Raw genomic sequence first — 23,499 nt, 5'->3', positions numbered from 1 at the left:
ATGAACTTGGCAAGGGAGGAAGAGCAACTCCTTGCTCTACCTTGGATCAATTCTAGAGATGAAGCTCAGACCAAACTTGACGTCGATCACCTCTATTTGAGGATCCACGTGGGCAACTCTGCGCACTTGGGATTAGACCAAGCCTGTGTTGATTCATTGGCTATGACATAAGGTTCCCCAATATTTTTGACACTAGAAGGAAGGCCTGATGTCATAAGAGCATCCACCAAACAACTCCAATGAACGCCTTAGCGAAAAGACACTCACCACCATCTCCACCTTCGACCTCGGAGGGCAGCTCCCCACTCTCCCGTATATGGATAGAAGCATCTTGGCTCAAACTCCGGGGTGCTATTGACATTTGTTCAATGATCCCGAGCTCTTACCTTCCGGGGCTGGTGCGGGATAGTCGGTCATCTCCGCTGAGGCATTCCTCAACCTCACCCACTAGGTGCAAGCGTTAGCTGGGATGATGCAGATCATTGCACCCCTCATACCCTAGCTAGCTCAGTAGACAGTTCTCCTCCCATGACCATCGATCCAACCTGTGCTCATCCCTACACCTCACAATGCTACCCCGATCGACCAGCCAACTCTGGCTCCATATGCCCACCCCTCAACTGGGAGCAATCGGGATTCCCGAGACCAACGGTAGAGTGCAACGTCCCTATGCCCAGACGAGCTGCCTTAACCTTCTCCGAAGCCAATATCCTATCGTTTGACTCAATGTATGACTCATTTAGGGCCCAATTACGATTAGTGAATCAGCGCCTAGGCGAGGTTCAAAGAGAATTCCATAAATATAAGGAGGAGATCGAGGAAAGTACCTCGGTTGGGTTCCCCTTTGCCCAAGAAATTCAGGATAAGCCTATCCCCCTCAACTTTCACCTCTCGACGCTAGAGGCCTATGATAGTGGCTCTGATCCAGCGGAGCACATCGCCACCTTTTGGGCCTAGATGGCCCTACACAACACCTCTAACGCCTTGATGTATTGGGCATTTCCTACCATCCTCCAAGGCCCAGCTTGGATGTGGTACAATCAATTGAGGCTGTCCTTGGTCCTGTCTTTTAATCAGCTTACACGGGAACTCGAGCTTCACTTCCTAGCCAACGCGTGACCTAAACCATCTATAACCATACTCCTCGGGCTAAGGCAGAAGGAGGACGAATCCCTCTACCTCTTCGATGCTAACTTCACTACTGAGATTCGAGGGGTTCCAGATGCCCACCCCTTTTTTGTTATGCAAGCGTTCTTGATGGGCCTACAACCTTCAAGGTTCTTTTGGTCACTAGTCGAGAGGCCACGAGCGACCGTTCCCGAGATGCTCCAATGGGCTAACCAGTATGTTGCTGTTGAGGCACTGGTAGCAAGAAAGCGCGAGGAGTCACACAAGAGGCCCTGCTACGAGTTACCCATGTGAGCAGATTGAGGAAAGAAGAAGGCCCGCCATGGCAAGGCCGGAAGTAGATAAGCCTAAGGTGTGCATATATATATAAAAAAGGGGTCTGCTACAGCGGAGCATACACCCGAGATATAAATCTCGACTAGACATGTGCTTGATGGGGTGGGGAATGATATGACATATTCTTGTACCACCCTCGCGATAACAGTTAGTGATCATGTCAACGCCAACGTAGAACCTCAGGGCTCATATGGTGCATTACATCGACATGACACCTCAGACTTAAATGGGATGGTAGCACGTTCCTGCATTATTTGAGGCTATACGAGACAACGCTGCATAGCACAAAGCCGCTCCGAAAAGCTCGGAACGACGTCGTGGGATGCATATTCATGCAGGTTGATCGACGCTCGCATAGGAGGTACAAGCCGACCGCTCGAGGAGTTAGCAACCATTAACAGATCACGTACGACTGACCCTCATTCGCAGGTATAAAAACCGACCCCCCGATCGACGTCAAGGGGAGGACCTCAAACACTTCAACTCTACTTAACCCCACTCAATACTGACTTATGCTTCGAAGGGGTCGAGTCGAGAAATTCCCCTATCGACTTCGACTTATGTGCAAGAACTTGGCGGGGGAGGAAGAGCAACTCCTTGCTCTACCTCGGATCAATTATTGAGATGAAGCTCGGACCGAACCTAACGCTGACCACCTTCATTCAATTATCCACGTGGATGACTTTGCACACTTGGATCGAACCAAATCATGTTGATCTATTGACTATGGCATAAGGTTCCCCAACATCCAAAAAATTATTATATATAAAGAAATCAAATACATCACAATCAAACAAATTGATTAGATTCTAATGAAAAATAAAAATGAGAAATGAGAAGCGATCTTAGTCAACGGACCACGGCGGTGCTGTGGGCGCTTACAACTGCCACCATGAAAAGCCATCAACGCTCGGCAACATGCAGCATTAAGAACGAGAGAGAAGGTCGTGAGATGAGCTTCTGGTCCCGGTTAAGCTCTTGTCTCAGGCTTTATCTCGAACAGTTGGCGGACACTAAACCCAGCACTTGCCATATCTAACGACTACGCGACACAGTGGCTCCACACGGGGCCCGCATTTAGGCAGTCGTTTCCTGCAACCAGAAGGCGGGTAGGTGAGCGGTGAGATGCAGCGGGTGAACTGATGGTAATGTATTTGATGAGCCAAACCCCTTTGGCCCCCTTTTATTACAGCTCCGTTGTGACGGTGAATGGAGACGAAGAAGCGACTCGATTTCTGTGCCCTCTTTAATTCCTGGATTCGAGCAGGGAGGAGCGGATCGCTGCGAGGGAAGGCGTGCGATGAGGGGGGCGAGGCGGCCGATCTACGCGGTGGCGACATGGGTGAAGCGGCAGCCGCCCAAAGTGAAGGCGTTCCTGTGCGTGGTGGCGGGCATCGCGGCCCTCGTCTTCCTCCGCTTCATCGTTCACGACCACGACAACCTCTTCATCGCCGCCGAGGCCGTCCACGCCCTCGGCATCTCCGTCCTCATCTATAAGCTTACCAAGGAGAGGACATGCGCTGGTGCCCGCCTTCTCTTTCCCCTTTTTATTTCATTTTCTTTGCCCGTGCTGCTTTGTTTTGTTTTGATCTACTGCATACGTGATCTGTTGGTCGATGGGGCGGTAAGAATGCCACTTGCCAAGGCTTCGGGATTTAAATAATGGATGCCCTAGATGGCATGGCTAAAAAGATATTTTTCCCCCCTTCGAGGTAATCCGGGGCTGGAGGGGGTTTTGGTTTCGACTAGGACCCTGATTTGGGAGTATGTCGATGTTAGGTTTGTGGCATGGAAGTTCGAAGGAGAGTATTATATCATTGATAGTTTCAGAATTTTGAGTTAATTACAAGGCTCAAGAGTTTTGCTTATGGGAATTACTAGCTTGAAACTTGCAGAATAGGTTTTCTAAGGGAAGAAATTGAAAGAAGTTTTTTTCCCCCTGTTTTGAATAGTGCATTTGCTCAATGTTGATCTTGTTGTTCTACATTTGAAGTTTATCAAATTTCTATCGTATAATCCATGTTGCTTTATTGGTACTGTTACATTATCTAACTATTCTCAATGTTGATTATTATTGCAAAATTATCTTTTACAAGTATGTGCAAGATGATGAAATTATGTAAAGATCCACGAGGAAAAATGTTAACCTTATATGATGCTGGTGGACCTTTTTAATGTTTTTTTTTTCATTTGCACCAAATTTCTGATATAATTATACGATTCCTGTCTGAGGAGGAGTTTCAAGTTTGTTTTTGAAGTGAATTGACAATTAAGCCCTTTTATTGGGAATCCAGAACATTCTGCCTTAGAGCAGCACTTAAGCTATGTGATAGATATTCTAACCTTACAATTTGTTACTCATTTATCTCTAACTATTTGATTTTATCAAGATCGTTTCGAGAAAACATTTCTGTTACCTATATATGGAACCGGTTTAATAGGTCACCAGTTTTTGGTTGCTTTGTAATTCATGTTGCCTAATGCTAAGTTTATAGAAATTGCACTTATTTCATGGATCCAATTATCTTTCATTAACAATTTTATAATATGCAGGGCTTTCGTTGAAGTCTCAGGATTTGACAGCTTTGTTTTTAGCTGCCAGACTTTATTGCAGTTTTGTTATGGAATACGATATACACACAGTGCTAGATACTGCTACACTTGCTACTACTCTTTGGGTTATTTACATGATTCGTTTTAAGCTGAGGCCAAGTTACATGGAGGATAAGGACAATTTTGCTATATATTTTGTGGTAAGACATCTCATGTATTATATCAAAAAACCTTTATATCCATGATAAACCCTTCAGAAATTTGGTTTTTTTTGGGGGACAAAGTAATAGTTTTATTTTATTACTTGGACTATTTTGTACCTGTAATGAAAAAAATATTGTATAAAGTTTGGTCGTTGAATTTGTTTTTCAGTGTTTTTTTTCCCTTTACTTAGAAAATACTTATTAAGCACTGTGTTATTGCCAAAAGAGTCATGTCAAGGAAAAGGATGCTTGTTGCTTTTATTTATATCGTTACTACTATTTTCTTTATTATTATATCTTTGGGTTTTTGGCAGCTTCTTTTTTACTATTATGGCTACAAAGTTTCTTCGCATTTGAAGTTATTAAGAAAATTCATGTCTCTTTGCTGGTCTTTAAAGAATTATCCGTGATAAAAAAACTTGTTTTTTATTCATAAGATCATGAATGGATCTCACTTCTCTTTATATGATTGCAGGTTGTGCCTTGTGTGCTGTTAGCGCTTGCTGTTCATCCTTCTACATCTCACAATATTTTCAATAGGATCTGTTGGGCCTTTTGTGTTTATCTGGAAGCTGTTTCGGTGTTGCCCCAGTTACGATTGATGCAGAACACGAAGGTACAACCTGGAATCAGAGAACCTTGTAAATTTTTAAAGAAAAAGTTTCTAATTGTATCTTCATACATGATCCCCAGATTGTAGAACCGTTCACTGCTCACTATGTTTTTGCTCTTGGGATTGCAAGATTTCTGAGTTGCGCTCACTGGGTCCTTCAGGTTGGTTTAGTATGAAACTCTGCATTCTGACTAGGTTTTATGGATTTGTATGACTAATATACCACTGATGTATTTACAGTAGAGTGACTTCTTAAGCATAAGCATGATATTTTTTTTTTCTCATACTGTTGAAGGCTAGAACTTTGTAGGATACTGGTTCTTCATTTATAGTCATAATTTGTTGATATAGAGTCACATATTATTGAAAACATGTCTTACTATTTCTGCATAAGTTTTGGATCTCTTGAGGCCTCAGCATCATTGCACATGAGTTTCCTATTGAGCTTCAATTTTGAATATTTAAAAATTAGATTTTACATTTACTCTTGTTCTTTCTTTAAACCTTGTTAGTGCAGCCCCAACGAAACACACCATTTTTGTGTTGTCAGCTCGAAAGGCATATCTATCTATATTTTCTTGGTTTTGATGTGGAGGTCATATTTATATGCTCATGGCTTGTCCTGCTTGTCAATTTGTTTATGTTGATGTTTCACACCACGACTAATATTAGTGTTAATATTTTATTTCATTCCACATGACTAATATTTGGTACCATTTTAAGTCTTTCCTCTCTTCTTATCTTCTATATATCTTCAAGGTCATCGTTTCTATTAATTGTATTTACAGTCAGAAGTTTGCGTTGCACACAATGCATCACAATATTTATGCCAACCATTTGCATGACACACGATAGGTCTGATTATATGCAGCCACAGAACTGTGCAACGAGTTCTACTTTGTTAGATCTAGCCTAGTAACATTATTTGCTTCTTTGAGGTGAACATGATGGATTGGACACAAAACTCATGGAGAACCAGCTGTTGCATTATCTTACTGTAGATGTTGGTTGAAACCTTTGTTTTTCTCGAAATCCAATCCAATTTATGCTATTTTGACTATTCCACAATTATTTTCTTCCTGATTGTCTTGTGATTATCTTTGAGAGAGAAAATAATATAAAGAAGAATCAAGTAAAACTTAATAAGAAAAACATGGAAAATTAAATTGTATTCAAGTGTCTGGCATCAGGCAATTATGGTGTTCTTTTGGGGTCTTAAATTTTAAATGGTTTGTATAAGAAGGTATAGGAAGTAAAAAATATGTAGTTAATGAAACAGATGTAAATAAGAAATAACAGAACCTCTGGAAACATGGTCTCCCGCTATAGCAGGCGTGTCGCATGATGCATTTCCTTCTCGGTGTTTCTTGTAGGTCCTGGACACTCGTGGACGACTGTTGACAGCTTTAGGGTATGGTTTGTGGCCACCAATGGTTCTTCTTGCCGAGATCGTTCAAACTTTCATTCTCGCTGATTTCTGCTATTATTATGTGAAGAGGTAACGAAGATTCTTTCCACGAACATGCACCTATATGATCGTTCAAACTTGTTCTCACTCTTCCTCCTGCAGTGTTGTCGGTGGACAGCTGGTGCTACGGCTTCCGTCGGGTGTAGTGTGATCTTCCACGCACAGTCAGATTGAATCATCAACTTAAACTGAATCATTTGTCTGAGCATACCGAAATGCCTCCTCTCTTATGCGAGGCTTGCACCAGTTAGGGATTCTCACCTGTGACATGTTGAGTTATGAAGAAGTCTTACATATAGACACTAATGTGGGTAGAAATTGCACGTTAGCTGACTGTATGCAGCAAGTAAATAGTTTCTTGAGGAAGTTTTACGGTTGACCTTGGGTTGACTTCTTTTCTATAACAAGACTTTCAACCTCCTAGCTTCATATTTTGTAGACTTATCCGGCTTTTTCCCTTTGTACTATGCTTTTGGTTTGAGATGAAAGAGGAGGCCAAAGGAACGGTTGGTGGGGTTTTTTTTCTTCTTTGGAATAGATTATTCGATACTCCAATTGCATACTAGATTTTTTTTTGAATGTTAGGTACCATACTCCTTGATATTGAGTATTATGAATGCATCACTTGTCTTTTGAATTCCAATAAATAGTTGTTTTAGCCTTCTTCACTTACTGTAATATTTTTCATAAAATATTATTTTTAATCAATAGGAAAAAAAAATATTTTCGTGAGCAAATGCTTAACACTGACGTCAATAAAAAACAAAAAGAAATCCCCACTAACCAAATTGAAGATGAATACTTAATCTTGGCATTTTATTGGTCATAAACCAGACCGTATCTCTTCGCCCTTTGTATCCCAAGTCTCCTCCGTCTCGCCAGCGCCGACGTGGCCGCTTTGCACGCGCTGTGTTGCCGGTCCCCCCACCCCCACACCAAATCCCACCCCGCCTCCTCGTCGTCGGGCGTCACGTTCAGATCCGGGAGGCCGACCCGACCCGCGGCCGGCCGTTGGCTGCCGCTCTCGGCCCACCGGTGGTCGACGGCTGTGGGATCCACGGGGACCATATCGCCGCCACCGACCCATAGCATCTTTTCCTGCCGCCGAGACATTCGATTCACTCTTCGGCGCACAATCTTAAAGAAGAAGAAGAGAAGAGAAGGAGTAGATTGATTACATGGCGCAGTTGTCCAGCTGCTGGAAGCACGAAGGGGTTGGCTGATGGACTATGCAAGTGGGCTTCGTACTCCTCTCTCACCTGATTCATCTTATCATTAAGAATATACATCTATATATATATATATATATATATATATATATATATATATATATATACAATTAAGTTGAAATAAAAGGAATCGAGAGAAAATATAGATAATAAAATGGCAAAAGAGAAGAAAAGAAAGAAAAGAACACACTCGTTCGAGATTGGCTTTCTTGTCGGCAAACGAAGCCATCGGTTCATGCTGTTCTTCCATCCACTGCTCACCGCAAGCATCAAATACAACACAAATCTTAGCTGGCTAGAGAGAGAGAGAGAGAAAGGCTGACGGTACGCTTACTTGGATGTACTGTTTGCTGTGCTCCACCCACGGCTTGGGCCGGACGTCGATGTCTTCGCTGCCGCCGCTGCCTTGGAAGGAGAGAGGCGTAGAGGGGCTCGATGTGGCGGTGGCGGTGACTCCCCCGTCGACGTTCTTCTCCCCGTAACGGAGCGGCGGAGGAGGAGAAGGCATTAGAGGATGACCGGGGAGTGACCGGGGCTTCCGGGAGCCCCAGCGGAGGGACTCGGGAAGGACGTTGAGCGCCGCCCGGTGGACGGACGCGAGGACGAGCTCGGGGAGGCTGTCGAGCGTGAGCGCCACCTCCAGCTCCTCCTCTGTCAGAGACATGTAATCAAACAACGCGATTATACGGTGGCGGCGGCGGCGACGGCGACGGCACGAGGGACTAAAAGATAGAGAGAAAGGAAGAATGGATAAGAACGGTGGAAGATATTACTTTTTCCTATTTCTCATACATAAAAAAATTCATTTTTAGTATCTTTATGGGTATTTTATAAAAAAAAAACTATTCATTTTTACATGAGATTTTTTATAAATAATAAAAATTTTCATGATTCAAAATTAATTATAATTAAAGATTTCTCGAATAGATATTGACGAGGGTAATAATTACGATAAGACTTGCGTGACACCCGCTGACATGCCGCTTCCCTGTTAGTCCGACACCGCGTGACTAACACGGGTCGAAACGCCAACTGAGGCCCATTAACGACCACTCAGGTTCGGTTCCACACGCTACGCCGATAGCAATGTCAGACGTCATCAGAAGGTATGATCCTACCCCCTGCGAGCAGGCGTATCAGGTAACACCAAACTCCCCTATAAATACCCTTGTATTCTAAACGAAAAAGGGGAGAAAATACAGAGAAAACAACCCCAGTACGATTGTTGACTGACTTGATCGTCGAAGGGGTCGGGTTGAGTTCTCCCGTCCCAACCTGTGTGCAGGAACGAAGGCGAGGCGTTTCTCTCCGGGCGCGTTGGCAAGGAACCCCCTCGCGAAGGAACCGGTGACCCGTCATCCGGACCCGAACCAAGCCACGTCGGCCCCGATGTCACGGCTAAAAAGTTGTTTAACTAAAAGATGTAATTAGTTTAATTTCAAGTATATAATCAAGTCAACTTTTATAGAACAATTAGAAATATTTCTTAAATGATTACTAATAATATTATTTTTAAAGAATTTATAATAATTAATCATCAAAACTTAGAACTTTTTTAATCACATATAATTTAAATTCAATTACGAACGTAAATTTATTAGCTTATGCTAAACCAACCCAAACTTCCATAGAATTAATTATTAGGACATGATTGTAGATTATTAATATTATTTTTTTTTAAAATTATAATAATTAATTATCGAAATTAAATTTTTTGAATATATTATGTAATTAAATATAACTTATTTTAATTTCGAGTATAATTTATTCAACTCCCACTCATTTTATATAAAAATCTTAAATTTTCCTAATAGTGAGATTTTTTTTCCGATAAAATATCTTATTTTTATTAAAAAAACTTTTTATTAGTTTAGCATTATATATATAAATAAATATTTACACTAGTGTTATCTTTTTTTTTCTATATCTTTTCTATGACATCGCATTTATAAATATTTATATAATCGAGTTCTTTCTCGATCTAACCCTCCTCCGTGTCCTTTGATTTACAATTTACGATCATCTCGACCTCCTGCCTCTGCGGCTGCCACCACCTTCGTCATCATCGCTATCGCGGCGCACCACCTCCTCCAATGCCATAAGTCATTGAAGTCGACATTGGCCGCCCTAATGTGATAAAGAGAATATCTTTCATCAAAGATCAATTAATGTCACACACAAAGATAGTATTACAGTGTTGTTACATTACTAGGAAGCCAGAAATGATGAGTAGATGTTTGTTACATGGCAGTGGATTCATTGCATGCTACAATTATGTGCATCTGAGACCTCAACCTTTGGCACTGTGTTTGATGTTCTAATGCTCTCCTGAGACCCTTTCTTCCTGATGCATGTTATGGACCCATGGTTCAAGTTCATCTTAGGAAGAAACAAATGGCAGCTTTCTACACCAAAAGCAAATTTAATCATACATAGCCATGTAAAAGAGGAGAAGAAACAAAATGACTTTACAAGCAAAACATATTCTTTGAGGAAATGAGGGTTGTACCGAGTGTCATGCAGGTTTACTGAGGAATTGCATCAATGCAGAACTTTTTAAAGTTCAAACACTCCTCGACCAAGAATTCACTGCATATACGATACGATCAGAGATGTTCCAAGACAGTTTCTAAATTTAGACACTGCCGATGCTTACAAGATTCTCTCAGCCATCTGTGGTGGATCCCATCTAGGACTCCAAGGGTAATCATTTATCAGCGGCGAGGATATTGGTGTGCCTTGAGAATTGAAATGCTGCATATCATGACGGAACGTTGATCAGATTACAGAATATCAATCATCTAATGCATAATAATAAATAACTTTGAGATGTGTTCCGTAGAGAAAGTACATGAAAATACTCCACTTCACTTACAAACTTTTTTAATAAATTGGAAATACATAAATCATGATTACATGAATACAATGTGTTCCAAAAAGTCCCATCTAGAAGCTCTCTGCAAGCTGATACCCTATATTTAAGCTATAGTCAGAGCAAGAAAGGATGTCAGAGCAGGATCACTAGTTGACACAATCCCAGTAGGGATTATCCAGTACAAAAGTTCAACATACACCATGGTTATAAAATGAGTCACACATTCCCAACAATTTGCCACTGCAAGATCCAGCCTCTCAAAAATATTAACACTATCGATTTCAATCTTGTCCTCTTCAAGAATTATGATTTTCTTCTTAATTCTTATCAAACTAGTATAAGTGAAAAATCTTATGTGCAAAAGAATACAAGGTAGATAAATGCAGTTTCATGACGCAGGTAGAACACATGAATATAACAGAAATCTATTTTCTCAAAAACTTAAGCTTGACCTAACTAAAAGATCAGGCCCTTGTGAAGTAGCTTTAACAGGAGCTCAAGAACTATAACTGGAAGAAGATGATCTAAACACTAAAGATACCTGAGAACTTTGCATTACCAATGTCGGTTGCTGCTTTGGGAACTGTGTGGGAATTGAAAAGTGAACCTAGAAACAAAAAAACTGCAATCTCAGCTGAATGTCTTCAACATGTTATAAAACATTAAGTAGCACGAGCATGAAATCTGAGATAAACTTATTACTATTGATAACCGTTCAACTAGGCCAGATAAACTTATTAAGACAGCACAACAGCATAAACTAAGGAAAAAAAGACTCAAGCAAACCTGGACTTAACAATGGTTGACTTAGAGATAGCTTACAGAAGTACATGAGGCAGAAGATGGATAAAGACAAAGGGGACTTCATAAATGTGATACCATATGAAGTAAATAAAAGAATTAAATAGTCAATTTGATGGCTAACATAAAAAGCAATATCTTTGGTTGAAACTTCTGAAGTTTGTTCTGATTTTATGAGTGCTCTCTAGTATTGAATTTCATTTTAAAAGATGAAAATTTTCAGCATGTATATAGCACACCTTATGCCGGTCAAAATATGATTGTAATTTCTAGATGCAGCCAATATATTCATGTCTTAATTCATCAGACCAAGAAACATTCTGTTCTAATTCATGCTTCACCCATTCTGGGAATAGTAAGCAAAGTGGATTTAGGGGGATTATGTTTTATATGCAATTATGCATAAACCAACTTGAAGTAGAAGTTCATTTGAAAATAATGCTAATTTCTGATGACCAGTCTGAACTATATTAGCTAAGTTACACTTATGTTGACCTTAGTTTGCTGTGCCTCTGATACTACACATGATATGCCAGTCACCTGTCACATAAAATGAAGATAAACAATTCTTGAACATACCAAAAATGTAAAAGCCCCAGAGGCACAAAGCACAGTAGCTCTCCTGCACAATACCTGATTGAAAAACAAATCATAATGGATTCTGAAAAAATACACAAGATTACACAACAGTGCTGTATAAGGGCAAACCGGATCAGCTTCTAGTGGCCTTCCAAACAGAGGAGATAATGCCTCAATAAAACGTCTTCTAGCACCAATTGATGCAATTGCCTCCACAACCTTTTAAAGGAACCCAGTACATTAGAAATAAGACATACAAAAACTAGTAATTAACTAATAAGCTAGGCAGAAGGGTTCATTAATCAAGCACATGTAGCCATGTCTTGCTAGATAATTGATATTATGAAATATTATCTTTTAATGCAGCACACTTCTAATCTTATATCTTGAAAAGTCCTGCATACAGACTCTGGGACATGAAGATATACTAAAGTTTCCTAAATGAATATACATTAGGTCTCTTGTTCACTGTGAAGTTGTGAAGTTAGATATAACATTTCATGAACTGTAGAGGTAAATTCTGATGCATCAATTAATTACTGCTGAATTTTTATTTAGGAAGGAAAGCAACTAACCTGCAATTTGAGATTGTCTTCTATAGCAGGAAGGTATTCAGCCAAGCACCTTTAAACAAAGCAGCCAGTTTAAGCAAAAAACAGATTTTAGTAATAACATTTAATAAAACACATTTAGAAGAAAACAGAATCATATGTGTCGCCAATCTTAATGGAATATAGGATGGCTTACATTCCATCTAACCATGGTGGAAGTTTGACATCCTCTACGGAGAACAAGGTCTTCACTTCTGAAGTAGAAACCAGTTTTACCCGTGGAGCAGCAGGAGCTGAAGAATTTCTTCTACTAACAGGAAAGATAATCTGCACAATGCAGTAGACCAAAGTCTAAATGAAATTCCTAAAATAAGAATATCATTCCATGAATCAAATGTAGAACTTGAAACTTATATGACTGGATTAAGGCTCATAATTACATTATGGTCATGATTTAGTAGATGTGACAACAAAGGAATCATACAGGAAGTTTGCATTGAGGTATATCCCATAATATGGTGGAATAAAAGACTACCTGCAACTATATTCTTGAAACAAAAGTAGCTTAGCTTAACATAGACATCCTAAGCAAAGCCATTAACCCACTGTATCAGGAAATCTTTTCTGCAGCTCTTTTTTTTTTTTTTTCCTTCTGTTCCATCTTTCACTGTGTCCAATAAAAAACAAACCAACTGCTAATGCTCCTCAAATTTGTCATTTACCTATTCATCCTATGCACACAGATTATAAGCAAAGTTACTTTCTGACAGCCTGCACATGCAGTGCTCACAAATTTCTGGAACCAATATCCCTTATATCAAGCTTTCCAGGCCCACATAGATTTGATAAAGATTTTTTGAATTTTTGGAGGTATTCAGAGAAGATGTCAATCTCATGGTCACCCTCCACACTGGTTTTGAGACCTTTTTCTCTCTTCTTTCTTCCATCTATCTTTATATTCTTAAACGACAATGGCACAGCACATGCCAATGTTGACAAATGAGCAAGGGTCAATCAGGTGTTGAACCATAAGCATAATCATCGACTGGCTCGACGGGGGCTTCCTGCTTATAAATCCATGCTTGTAACCTCGTGCTAGAACATAATCTAGATTAAGAAAAAATGTTCTCATAAGCATAGGCTGTTCAGATGCTCATACGAGCCATCAATGATACAAGTCGTTCTACTCTCCAAGATAATTTGCTGTATGTTATACTTTCTCAGGGACTTTTACCTTCACAACCTTGCTAATTTTTTCCCTCCTATAACTTACTAGCTTAAAGAGAAAAGAAATGAAAATAAAGGAGAAAAAAACAAACAAACCAACCAACAAACGGATCTCTAGTATCAACTACATCATACACTTACATTGCTGAAAACTAATCAAAATCGCAGCAACACCCATAATGCACCTATCGCAAGAAGCTAAGAGCGAGTTCATGATTAATCAACCAAAATTTGTTATATTTCAAGGACTTCTCATAGGAAATCACAAAGTCAAAAGAAATATAACTCTAAATCAAACATCATCTCATTATTGACAAGCATATGAACTAAATTCACTTGATGCACCAACTAACAGTGATGAGCATGTACTGACCATAGTTCTATCAAAGTCATAAACAGGCTGGGCTCTTTAGAGCTAACCTTGAGCTCCTTCGAATAGAATGCTTTAGAACTTGAGTAGTATTTTGAGACTTAGCCAAGTGATGCACCAAGCTCAATCTTACATCACTATAAGAAAACTCATTGGACAGCCTAACCTGAACAAAAAACTTATAGCTGAGACCAGTATTCCGTAAGTGCCTTTTATAGACAGACCATGATTAAGTTCTAGTATTCGGCTAGACCTCAATTGTTAGGTTCGATGGCTTGGTAATAACAATAGCTAGCAAGGAACCATCATCTACAGAACTCAATTATTAAACGACATCTTTGGAATAAGAATGTCAATCTACACTTAATTACATATGAAAAATCATACCAAATCTTCATAATCAGATTTGGTAGAGTTTACGATATCCTAAAATTGTTGTCAAAGTGTACACAAGACAATAAATGTAAGCATTCATAAATATGATCAGGCTTCATTCTCCAAAATTGTTGCAACCACATGACACATTGTTTTATTTGTGGCATTTGCTCTGGGCCCTATGGTATTCAATAAACAGGATCCCTGACTTACAATCTTTTAAAGATGATACAGCACCACCATTAATCACGAGAGAAATAGATGGCAATTCTGGCACTCCCTGGCAAAGAATACTAGATCTGTGCAAATACATATCCTTAATTTGTTTTCTTTCTTCCTGATACTTATAAGATTACACAAGTTGTGTGGAACTCACGATCTAACTAGATACACCTTCTTAGAGGTAGTCAGCAAAAACCATGATAATTTTTTAAGGAGGCATGAGAGAGTTCAACTTGAAGCTTCACTTATTTTCTGCAACTACTTGGTTAATAATATACACGGATAGTCCAACAGTAGCCTAATTTAACATACTTGCATAGACAACCTCCCTCAACAAAAAATAAATGTACTAAATGGTCAATATTATTATTGTACCACTTGCAAAAGACATCAAACAAACAGAACCTGCAAGTAGATCTTCTGCTGATGTATCCAGGTGCATGCAGGTACTAGCTTGTTTAAGTCCATATCCAGTAAAGGTACAGCAAACTTCACTTCCTCCAGCTAGACGAGGATGGATCACAAGGTATGGTAGTGAAATAAAATATTAGCTATAGATCCTTCATCAAAATTTGAAAATATGTGAAATCTAGAACAGGCAGAGTTTTTTAACGAGCTTACCCTGTCAGGTAAGGAAACCAAACAGACTTCAATTCCCTGTAGAATAAGCAACAATAGTTTTGAGTCTCAAACAGGTTATAGGAAAAATCAAATAAAAATAAAAGGAAAAATAAGGGACAAAGTTGTTCCAGAAACAAAGAAAACACTAGAAGTACTGAAAATATATGCCACAAAGAACAAAAGAAAGGTGAATGTCATGAGATCCAACAGTTCATCGGGCTTGTTCACTACAAGAGTACTTCACCTTGTATCATCATTCCATATTTCAAATTGAAATTCAAATTACAATTGTGCAAGCAATGACAATCAGCATAATGACATCTAAGTTAAAAGTTACCACAACCATGAAGGCTGGCTAGAAATCCTTTGAAATAATGATTAATCAATCTCTATTGCACAGACATAGTAATGCATTCCAGCCACGAACTAGCTGTGGACACCATATGACATTGTTAATCAAGACAATGGGCATACCATCATAAACGTAACCAATTAACAATCAAATGTATAAAATTGTGAATTTATCATCATAGAAAGTGTAATGTGCTCCATCAGAACATTCGGACAGAACGATTGTACTGCAATTATATATGGGATAGAGAATCTTAAAATAAAAACACATAGGCCATCATTTATGTCAATAAAATCCAATGATCAATTAACAGAACACTCGACGCATTTGATTAGAATATTTCAGATGTAAAATTGAACGGCCTTCAGCATAAATGAAAAATTGTTTTTGTGTGTTCAGTATATTCACAGAATACAGTCACCTGAAGTGCACTTTATTTTTAAGTGCTACCACAAATGTCTGTCTAAATCAAACATACTTCATCATATTGGCTCCATAAAAGGATAAAATGCATGACAAAACATTGAACACAGATGATAGCACTCATGATATGTGCTCATGTCGTTCCACCGAAGAAACAAAAAGGTTTATTCTTTTTCAAAGATGATTGCCGCATAAAACACTTAATATGACTTTAATCAAGACTATAACTTATAATTACCAATTAAAGTAGCAAAATCAATTATTGTTAAATTAAGAAAGATGTGACACTGTTTCCATTGTCACATGCAGTTAGCCCTACAACACGATTATTTCATGTCCTCGGTCATAGCCCAATACTCAATAGGTCATAGTCACTAAAGTGCTTGTGAACATGCCAGACGGCAAGATGCCAACGTTTGTCTTTCAGTTTTTAAAAGCATCAGTAATTGCTTCGTAATTATGTTAAAATCATTTATGACAACCGGGATATAGACCATGTCATATACTCGTTAGATTTTATTACAGATGAATAACATAATCTTGTGGAGAGCACATCCATTTGCAAGTGCCAAACTGGTAAACTGTAAACATAGGATCAATTACCTCCCTGGGAAGCATAGTATTCATTTCAAACTTTATCCTCGCATCATCAAGCTCTCCTACCCTCCTCCTCTGGTAATGCATGTACAGATCCCTATTTCCGGAACAACAAGTAAGCAACCACAAGCAGACACGACTGCATTAATCGCCTCAAAGAAGAAGAATCGAGAACCTCAGTTCATGGACGAGAGCCATCAGCCTCGAAGGGTCTTTACTGTTCCAATCACACAAGCTGCTCTTGCTCACCCGCGCCTCCCCCTCACTCGCAATATCGCCAAGGGGATCAAAGTCGTCGTCTTCCGACGAAAAGACGACATCCGGCGCAACGGACGGGTGGAGTGCGTCGTAGATCACATCGCCTGAAAGAAATCCAACTCCAATTTAGGGGAAAAAGCACAGGAAAACTCAAATGCACGGCGTTTGATCATCACGGGAGGCAGTGCTCACATTTGACGTAATCGAGGCAGAAGGGGATCGAGAGGGTGAAGCGGTCAGAGAAGCGGGCGTTCCTGGAGCCCGCCCATATCTGCTCAACCTACACGGAGACCGCCATGGGATCAAAGAAAAGATGAGGGCTTTAGAGGGGGATCGGGTTTGGGAGTGGAAAGAGTACCTTGACGGAGAGGGGTGAGTAGGCGAGGAGGTGGTTGAGTTGCGCGGCGATGAGCGGCGACAGCGGTGGCTCCATGGACATGACCGGCGTGGCGGAGGAAGGTTTCGCCCCCTGGATCGTGGTTTGAGGGCCCGAGTTGAAGTGCGTCTTTTCTCTGCCGTCTTTTACAGAGATAAAAATAAACATAAAACTGAAAAAAACAAAAACTGAAAATAAATAAAGAAAATAAATCTTTCACCTTTTTTTTTCTTTTGTTGCTTTCTTCTAACTTTTTAATAATATAATATATATGCAATGCTTCTGAATAGGTTATATAATATTTAAAATATATATTATAATTCTATTCAAAAATATTATAATTGGCATAGGTTGAAATTTCTGTATTTATTTTTTATATGAGTTTTTATATTAGGTTTTAAATTTATTTATCTTAATTATTTAAATAGACTTTATAAGCATTTTGGTGGATGTGTTGTTTAGCTTAATTAAAATTTCATTAATAAGATATAAATTAAGCACTCAGTGTGGGATACATCCTTCCACAAGATTAAAGATTATTAAGCACCTTCTTAAGTCCTAAATGCATGGGTGGATTAGCTGTTCTATCATGGATTAGTCCAACCAAAAGGATCAAATCAATTCTCCCAAAATGATCAAGAATTCAATATTTTATTGTTTGACATTGTTGTGGACTATAGAACAAGCGTCATCGATCATCTCATTCCTAATCCCCCCACATATTGGAACGGTTGCTCTGCAAAGAAGATGATTTCTAGGTGGCTTCCTTCGAAGTCCATCAATCCACCAACTCTTGCATGGCTAAACAATGATCATTGAGCTCCCTACTCCATGATCTTTCCTTTAAGGGTTGTCTTTTAGGTCATCATCGATGTCTTCTTCCTCGTGGCGAGTTGCACCAGCCCTTCCCTTCCAGCTCCTTCAAATACCCTTCAGTCTCATCCATCGGAGGTCGCACATCCAACACAGACCAAGCACTCATGGCTTCCTTCTTCCTCTTCCTCTGCATCTCTTCGCTCATCCTCTGCCCACCTTCGCAGGCTGATGACGCCAAGGCCGTGCACACTCCCTTGGGCACTATTCAGAGGGAGACGAAGCAGCAGATCCTCGCCACTGTGCCTCCCAACCCGTCGGGGAACACCGAGCCCTTCCTGACTTCTCCCTTGGGCAAGTACGTCGGCTACCTCCTCCGCCACGAGACCGCACCGGGCGCCGGCGGCATGGGCAACGACTTCTGCTACATCCAGATCCAGGAGGCAGCCTCCGGAGCCAGCGTGTGGGAGTCGGAGTGCGAGCCGGTGAGCAGCGCGAACGCGTGCAGCCTCGTGTTCTGCGATGCCGGGCTCGCGTTGTTCGATGGGAGCAACCCGGTATGGGACACCGGAGCCAGCGGCAACAACAACTTCCCGGCGACGTTGGAGCTGGTCGACCACGGCGACATGAGGGTGATCGACAAGGACGGGGAGTTGGTCTGGAAGGCCAGCGACGACGCGAGGGTGAATCAACACTGTGGGTTGCCAGGCTCCCCGGGGCTGCCATCCGGCGCGCCACCGTTTGTCGGGCCAATTGGTGGAGACGACAACCCTCCATTCGGCCAGCAGCCGCAGCAGACAACGCCATACCCGACCAACGGAGCTCTGCCATTGGCACCGGCGTCGGCGCCGTTGGTCGCACCAGCAAGCGGAGACGAGAATAGCAACGGAGATCTGCCGCTGGCACCGGCGTCGGCGCCGTTGGTCGCGCCAGCAAGCGGAGACGAGAATAGCAACGGAGATCTGCCGCTGGCACCGGCGTCGGCGCCGTTGGTCGCGCCAGCAAGCGGAGACGAAAATAGCAACGGAGATCTGCCGCTGGCACCGGCACAGCCGCCGGTTGTTGCACCAACGGGTGGGGACGACGACCTTGCAGCAGGGGTGCAGCCTTCAACGAATCCGATCAACGGAGCCTTCGGCCAGCAGCAGCAGCCACATGGATTGCATGGGGTGACGGAGCAGCCGCTGGTGGACAACACTCCTTACGACAGCGGGAGCTCAGGGAAGGAGGGATCGGTCGTACTCTTCTTCTCGGCCGTGGTTGGTCACTTGATGCTTTATGGTTTCTGAGAGGTGGAGACGTGTGCATGCATGCATGCATGGGGTGGTGATGGTGTTGTGTCGTACGCTTGAAGTGTCTCCGCAATGTATGTCTGATGGATGGTCATGCTGTTTCTTTCCATCGCTACTAATTAAGCAGTAAATTGTGTTGCAACTGTTGGTAATTGCTTGCAGATGGAATCCCAATTACATTATTGACATAATAGCGATTTAAGTTACCAAATAAAAGGGTCACAAACGAGGAGTTTAATATAAAATATTTTTTTTAAATTATTTTTCATGATAAATACATAATAATAATAATAATTAAAAATATATATATACATATATATATATACATATATATATATATATACATATGTATATATATATACATATGTATATATATATATATGTATATATATATATGTATATGTATATATATATATATATATATATATATATATATATGTATGTATGTATATATATATATATGTGTATATATATATATGTATATATATATATGTATATATATATATATATATGTATATACACATATACATATATATATATATATATATATGTATATACACATATACATATATATATATATATATATATATATGTATATATATATATATATATGTATATATATATATATATATATATATATATATATATATATATATATATATATATATATATATATATATGATAAAGTATTATGGATCGAGAGCAAAATATCTTCGTTCGATCGTTAATTGATAAGATTGGATGAGCATTTCTACGATATGATGGTGTCCTTCTAATGATAAAATTATTACGAAAGATACCGTTGATGTCTAGGTCAGTCTGATATGATCTAGACTCATGTGTACAAGATTGTCCGAGATACCACTTACACAGAGACCAAGATTACCAGAGGCTTCACAACCTAGATCATTCCGACGCCAAAGTTAATAATTCGAGATAAATAAGTACAATCGCTAATGACAAAAAATGACATCTTTATTATGTTAAAAAGCAAACTTTTATACTTGATAAAAAAATATTATATGAAATATTCTTAAAAAAATAATAATCTTTAACTATTTCAATTTAACTTTTTACTGACACAGGCGACAATATAGAGATAACCTATGATTACCTGCTTTGGACCAACGTCTATGCGAGTAGATCGGTAAGATTTAGCTTTTGTCTTCTTCTTCTATCTATGATTATATGCTGCATGATGATTAATCAATAATATCTTTCATATCTTTCAACTTTGTTTTGTTTGATACTTAACTTGTTTATTTACGTTGTGTTTTGTTTTTTCCTCATTTGAGCTTGTAATACACAATCATTTCGTTGTTAGAATGATATTGATCGAAAATTTAAAATAGTATTACGATATGTTGCGTTCGAAATCAGTATCTCCAAAATGTCTAAAGAGAGTTCATCATACTTTTAAAAGATTTAATCATGTCTAACAAATAAAATTTCATGAATTCATACCATTATTCATGATTTCTTAGCATTTTGATTTATTTGATCAAATTAGTTTTTTATTTATTTCTTTTTTGTCATTAAATTATCTTATTTCATTTATCAATGGGTTGATTATATAATATATGTTTCAAAACGAAAAGAAAATGATTGAGCCGACTCAGGTCAGACCGCGGGTCGGGCCGGACTAACCCAGCCCAGGCCGGCCAGTTACTACCGGCCGGCGACATAGTGAAGTTGACCAGAGACGAAGCCGGCGAGTGTTCTTCCTCCGGTGCTTGATGTGGAAAGCCGTGGCAACAGAGACTTCTCTCCCAATTCATTTTGGGAAACCTTTCTTTCCACGTTCTTTGTTTTCTTCTCGGAATCAGAAACCAACGCCGAGGAGAGTTCGTCCTTCCCAAGTTGTCTTCCATCGACTATACATATAATACTGCTCTCTCTCTCTCTCTCTCTCTCTCATGTGCTGCTGTCTTCTGTCTCTCCGTGCAAGCAGCACTCGAACGTTGTAGAGGCAGCAGATACAACGGGAATAATAACGTTATCATCTCCTTGGATTCTTCCCTTACAGATCTCTCTTCGAAGAACAAGCAAGAGCTCTGCAGAGACTCCAGAATGCACCCTCTCCTTCCTGTCCTTGCCCTCCTCATCGCCTCCTCCTCCTCCTCAGGTAATCCCTCGAACTCTTCCACCATGTGCTCGATCTCTTTCTTCGGTCTTTAGCTTTATGGTTTTGGTTTTTGTTCATTAGGTGTGCTGTCGACGACGTTTACCGTGACCAACGACTGCGGGTACACGGTTTGGCCGGGCGTCCTCTCCAACGCTGGCTCCTCTCCTCTCGCCACCACTGGGTTCGCCCTCGGCCCCGGCGAGTCCCGCAGCCTGGACGCCCCCGTCCCGTGGTCCGGCCGCATCTGGGCCCGCAGTCTCTGCTCTGCTGACGTCACCGGCCGCTTCTCCTGCGCCACCGGTGACTGCGGCTCCGGCGCGGTCGAGTGCAACGGCAGCGGCGCGAAACCCCCGGCCACCCTCGGGGAGTTCACCCTCGGCGGCGCCGCCGCGAGAGACACGGACTTCTACGACGTCAGCCTCGTGGACGGCTACAACCTCCCGGTGCTGGTGGCGCCGCAGGGCGTCGCCGTCGGCGCGGGCCGCTGCGCGCTCACCGGGTGCACGGCGGACCTCAACGGGCTGTGCCCGGCCGAGCTGAGGGTGGTGGGGGCGGGCGGGCAGGTGGTGGCGTGCCGGAGCGCGTGCGATGCGTTCAGGACGGAGCGCTACTGCTGCAGCGGGGAGTTTGGGACCCCGAACGCCTGCGGACCAACGGCGTTCTCGCAGCTGTTCAAGAACGCATGCCCCCGGGCGTACAGCTACGCCTACGACGATGCCACCTCCACGTTCACCTGCCCCACCGCCGCGACCGCCGGCTACGCTGTCACCTTCTGCCCCAGCAACACCAGGTACGGCGGCGACGCCGATTAGTTACCCAAGATATTAAACTTGATTTATTGGCTTTTCTAAATAAATAAATAATAAGTAAATCCCCAAGTTTTTATTTTAACCATACGTTTTACATTTGTCGCTGAAACGTACCTTCGCTTCGATTGGCGAAAAGAAATACGTGCTTGGAACTTGCAATCAAAAGCCGGGTACAGAGAATGGGTACTTAATATACGTTTTTTGTCGAATGCCATGGACGTAGGTTCATGGGGCCCATCCCAGCCGACCAGTATCAAGCGAGCACGTCATCGGGAAGGATTCTTTGTCAAAAAAGGCCTTCTCTTAGTCGTGTGTAATCCTTACTCTCGCGCTTACCCGTGCTCTCATAGGATCGAGACTCGCGTGGGTCCCACTTAAAGGTCTTCCAACAGCATTGCCGGTGGGACGATGGGGTTTAGTGGTTTGTCAAACATGCATGGATGGATGTGTTGAGTTTACTATAACAAAGTGCAAATGGCGTGAAAAAAAAAGGAAGAAAATAGAAAATAAAATGCAAATTGTCGTCGCTTCAATCATGTGACAGTTGAGCTGTCCATTATGATAGAAGCGGTCGAGCACGAGAAACAAGTCAACGGCTAATTTATTGTTCCACTGAAAGACCAAATCGTCTTACAGATGAAGTCGTCGATCTCCATGCAAAATAGAACGCATGAGACCTCACATCACTGTAAGAGCTTGCCGTGGCTGACGTGTCTCTTCCATCTCTTTGTTCTTCATGTGCTGCAGCTTGCAGCCCAGAGGTGGAGCTCAGAACCCCAAGGCAGCAAGCTTGCCGCCGACGAACGAAACCATGGTCTTCTTTGGCGCTGCAAAGCCGGCTGCTGACTCTCTCCTCCCCTGGCTTGCAGCTTGCTTGTCCTCCCACCTACTGCTGGTGCTCTCGCTAACTCTCCATTAACTATAAATCTAAGTATTCTTTTTGACCAAGATGGTTGGATTGATTTCTATCTTTTCTTTCTTCTTGGCTCTGTATTCTTTAAGCCATACATATGAGCCATGTGAAGTGTGGAGATTGGTGTACTGGTACATGGTTTCTTTAATGAGAACTTGGGTGTACAATTCATTTTGTACTCAATATACATGGCATTTGCACTGTTTCCGAAGTTTGAGATGCTGCATTCATGATCTGGAATGATATACAAGTTATGCTTGTGTCATGGTGGTCGGTGTATGGTGAACAAACAATTTCTGTTCTATGTCTATTTATCTCGCAAGAAGCTAAAAAAGCTGATGCATCTCACTACAATGAACAATAAATAGTAATATTTTGTGCTCATCCACA

The 23,499-nt window shown here is 41.1% G+C and overlaps 5 protein-coding genes across 7 annotated transcripts; 3 read left to right on the top strand and 2 right to left on the bottom strand.

The window, feature by feature from the left end:
* The first annotated feature begins 2,449 nt into the window (after window positions 1–2,449).
* On the top strand, window positions 2,450–6,730 carry LOC135610627 (uncharacterized). Its single transcript, XM_065105380.1, has 6 exons — window positions 2,450–2,987; window positions 4,018–4,217; window positions 4,696–4,836; window positions 4,914–4,994; window positions 6,207–6,331; window positions 6,404–6,730. The coding sequence occupies exons 1-6, from the start codon at window positions 2,765–2,767 to the stop codon at window positions 6,450–6,452; spliced, it is 819 nt and encodes a 272-aa protein (XP_064961452.1). The 5' UTR covers window positions 2,450–2,764; the 3' UTR covers window positions 6,453–6,730.
* LOC135610628 (uncharacterized) lies at window positions 5,988–8,299 on the bottom strand. 2 transcript variants are annotated; one of them, XM_065105381.1, is made up of 5 exons: window positions 7,865–8,296; window positions 7,721–7,783; window positions 7,480–7,560; window positions 7,086–7,399; window positions 5,988–6,562 (listed from the first exon to the last, which is right to left on the bottom strand). In XM_065105381.1, the coding sequence occupies exons 1-4, from the start codon at window positions 8,192–8,194 to the stop codon at window positions 7,118–7,120; spliced, it is 756 nt and encodes a 251-aa protein (XP_064961453.1). In that variant the 5' UTR covers window positions 8,195–8,296; the 3' UTR covers window positions 5,988–6,562; window positions 7,086–7,117. The 2 variants fall into 2 exon arrangements, with proteins under 2 accessions (XP_064961453.1, XP_064961454.1); XM_065105382.1 differs by lacking the exon at window positions 7,721–7,783 and having other exon boundaries at window positions 7,865–8,299.
* Window positions 8,300–9,661: 1,362 nt separating this feature from the next.
* Window positions 9,662–17,288, bottom strand: LOC103979394 (uncharacterized). Of its 2 annotated transcripts, none has more exons than XM_009395531.3 (14): window positions 17,140–17,288; window positions 16,974–17,061; window positions 16,699–16,885; window positions 16,530–16,620; window positions 15,152–15,187; window positions 14,936–15,034; window positions 12,533–12,663; window positions 12,361–12,409; window positions 11,915–12,004; window positions 11,786–11,839; window positions 10,947–11,012; window positions 10,187–10,284; window positions 10,040–10,119; window positions 9,662–9,935 (listed from the first exon to the last, which is right to left on the bottom strand). In XM_009395531.3, the coding sequence occupies exons 1-13, from the start codon at window positions 17,218–17,220 to the stop codon at window positions 10,056–10,058; spliced, it is 1,134 nt and encodes a 377-aa protein (XP_009393806.2). In that variant the 5' UTR covers window positions 17,221–17,288; the 3' UTR covers window positions 9,662–9,935; window positions 10,040–10,055. The 2 variants fall into 2 exon arrangements, with proteins under 2 accessions (XP_009393806.2, XP_009393814.2); XM_009395539.3 differs by having other exon boundaries at window positions 9,662–9,931.
* An 828-nt stretch (window positions 17,289–18,116) lies between these two features.
* On the top strand, window positions 18,117–19,405 carry LOC135610626 (uncharacterized). The gene has a single exon (XM_065105379.1). The coding sequence runs from the start codon at window positions 18,138–18,140 to the stop codon at window positions 19,257–19,259; it is 1,122 nt and encodes a 373-aa protein (XP_064961451.1). The 5' UTR covers window positions 18,117–18,137; the 3' UTR covers window positions 19,260–19,405.
* A 1,791-nt stretch (window positions 19,406–21,196) lies between these two features.
* LOC103979417 (thaumatin-like protein 1b) lies at window positions 21,197–23,262 on the top strand. Its single transcript, XM_009395563.3, has 3 exons — window positions 21,197–21,387; window positions 21,469–22,177; window positions 22,944–23,262. The coding sequence occupies exons 1-3, from the start codon at window positions 21,333–21,335 to the stop codon at window positions 23,113–23,115; spliced, it is 936 nt and encodes a 311-aa protein (XP_009393838.2). The 5' UTR covers window positions 21,197–21,332; the 3' UTR covers window positions 23,116–23,262.
* Window positions 23,263–23,499: the final 237 nt, after the last annotated feature.

The sequence above is a fragment of the Musa acuminata genome, chromosome BXJ2-4 (genome assembly GCF_036884655.1).
Source record: "Musa acuminata AAA Group cultivar baxijiao chromosome BXJ2-4, Cavendish_Baxijiao_AAA, whole genome shotgun sequence".
Lineage (NCBI taxonomy): Eukaryota > Viridiplantae > Streptophyta > Magnoliopsida > Zingiberales > Musaceae > Musa > Musa acuminata.
The sequence above is the reverse complement of the archived record's forward strand: the minus strand, read 5'-3'. Positions and strand labels throughout refer to the sequence as shown.

Excerpts from the sequence above, each read along its gene's own strand:
- LOC103979394 (XM_009395531.3), bottom strand. The coding sequence starts at position 17,220 with ATGTCCATGGAGCCACCGCTGTCGCCGCTCATCGCCGCGCAACTCAAC. Across the intron at positions 16,886-16,973 it reads CTGCCTCGATTACGTCAAAT|GCGATGTGATCTACGACGCA; the intron begins GTGAGCACTGCC and ends GATTTCTTTCAG. Across the intron at positions 12,664-14,935 it reads AGCAGAAGATCTACTTGCAG|ATTATCTTTCCTGTTAGTAG; the intron begins GTTCTGTTTGTT and ends TGCATTGTGCAG.
- LOC135610626 (XM_065105379.1), top strand. The coding sequence starts at position 18,138 with ATGGCTTCCTTCTTCCTCTTCCTCTGCATCTCTTCGCTCATCCTCTGC.
- LOC135610627 (XM_065105380.1), top strand. The coding sequence starts at position 2,765 with ATGAGGGGGGCGAGGCGGCCGATCTACGCGGTGGCGACATGGGTGAAG. Across the intron at positions 4,218-4,695 it reads ATTTTGCTATATATTTTGTG|GTTGTGCCTTGTGTGCTGTT; the intron begins GTAAGACATCTC and ends ATATGATTGCAG. Across the intron at positions 6,332-6,403 it reads TGCTATTATTATGTGAAGAG|TGTTGTCGGTGGACAGCTGG; the intron begins GTAACGAAGATT and ends TTCCTCCTGCAG.
- LOC135610628 (XM_065105381.1), bottom strand. The coding sequence starts at position 8,194 with ATGTCTCTGACAGAGGAGGAGCTGGAGGTGGCGCTCACGCTCGACAGC. Across the intron at positions 7,784-7,864 it reads ACAGCAAACAGTACATCCAA|TGGATGGAAGAACAGCATGA; the intron begins GTAAGCGTACCG and ends TGCGGTGAGCAG. Across the intron at positions 7,561-7,720 it reads AGAAAGCCAATCTCGAACGA|GTGAGAGAGGAGTACGAAGC; the intron begins GTGTGTTCTTTT and ends AAGATGAATCAG.
- LOC103979417 (XM_009395563.3), top strand. The coding sequence starts at position 21,333 with ATGCACCCTCTCCTTCCTGTCCTTGCCCTCCTCATCGCCTCCTCCTCC. Across the intron at positions 21,388-21,468 it reads CGCCTCCTCCTCCTCCTCAG|GTGTGCTGTCGACGACGTTT; the intron begins GTAATCCCTCGA and ends TTTGTTCATTAG. Across the intron at positions 22,178-22,943 it reads TTCTGCCCCAGCAACACCAG|CTTGCAGCCCAGAGGTGGAG; the intron begins GTACGGCGGCGA and ends CATGTGCTGCAG.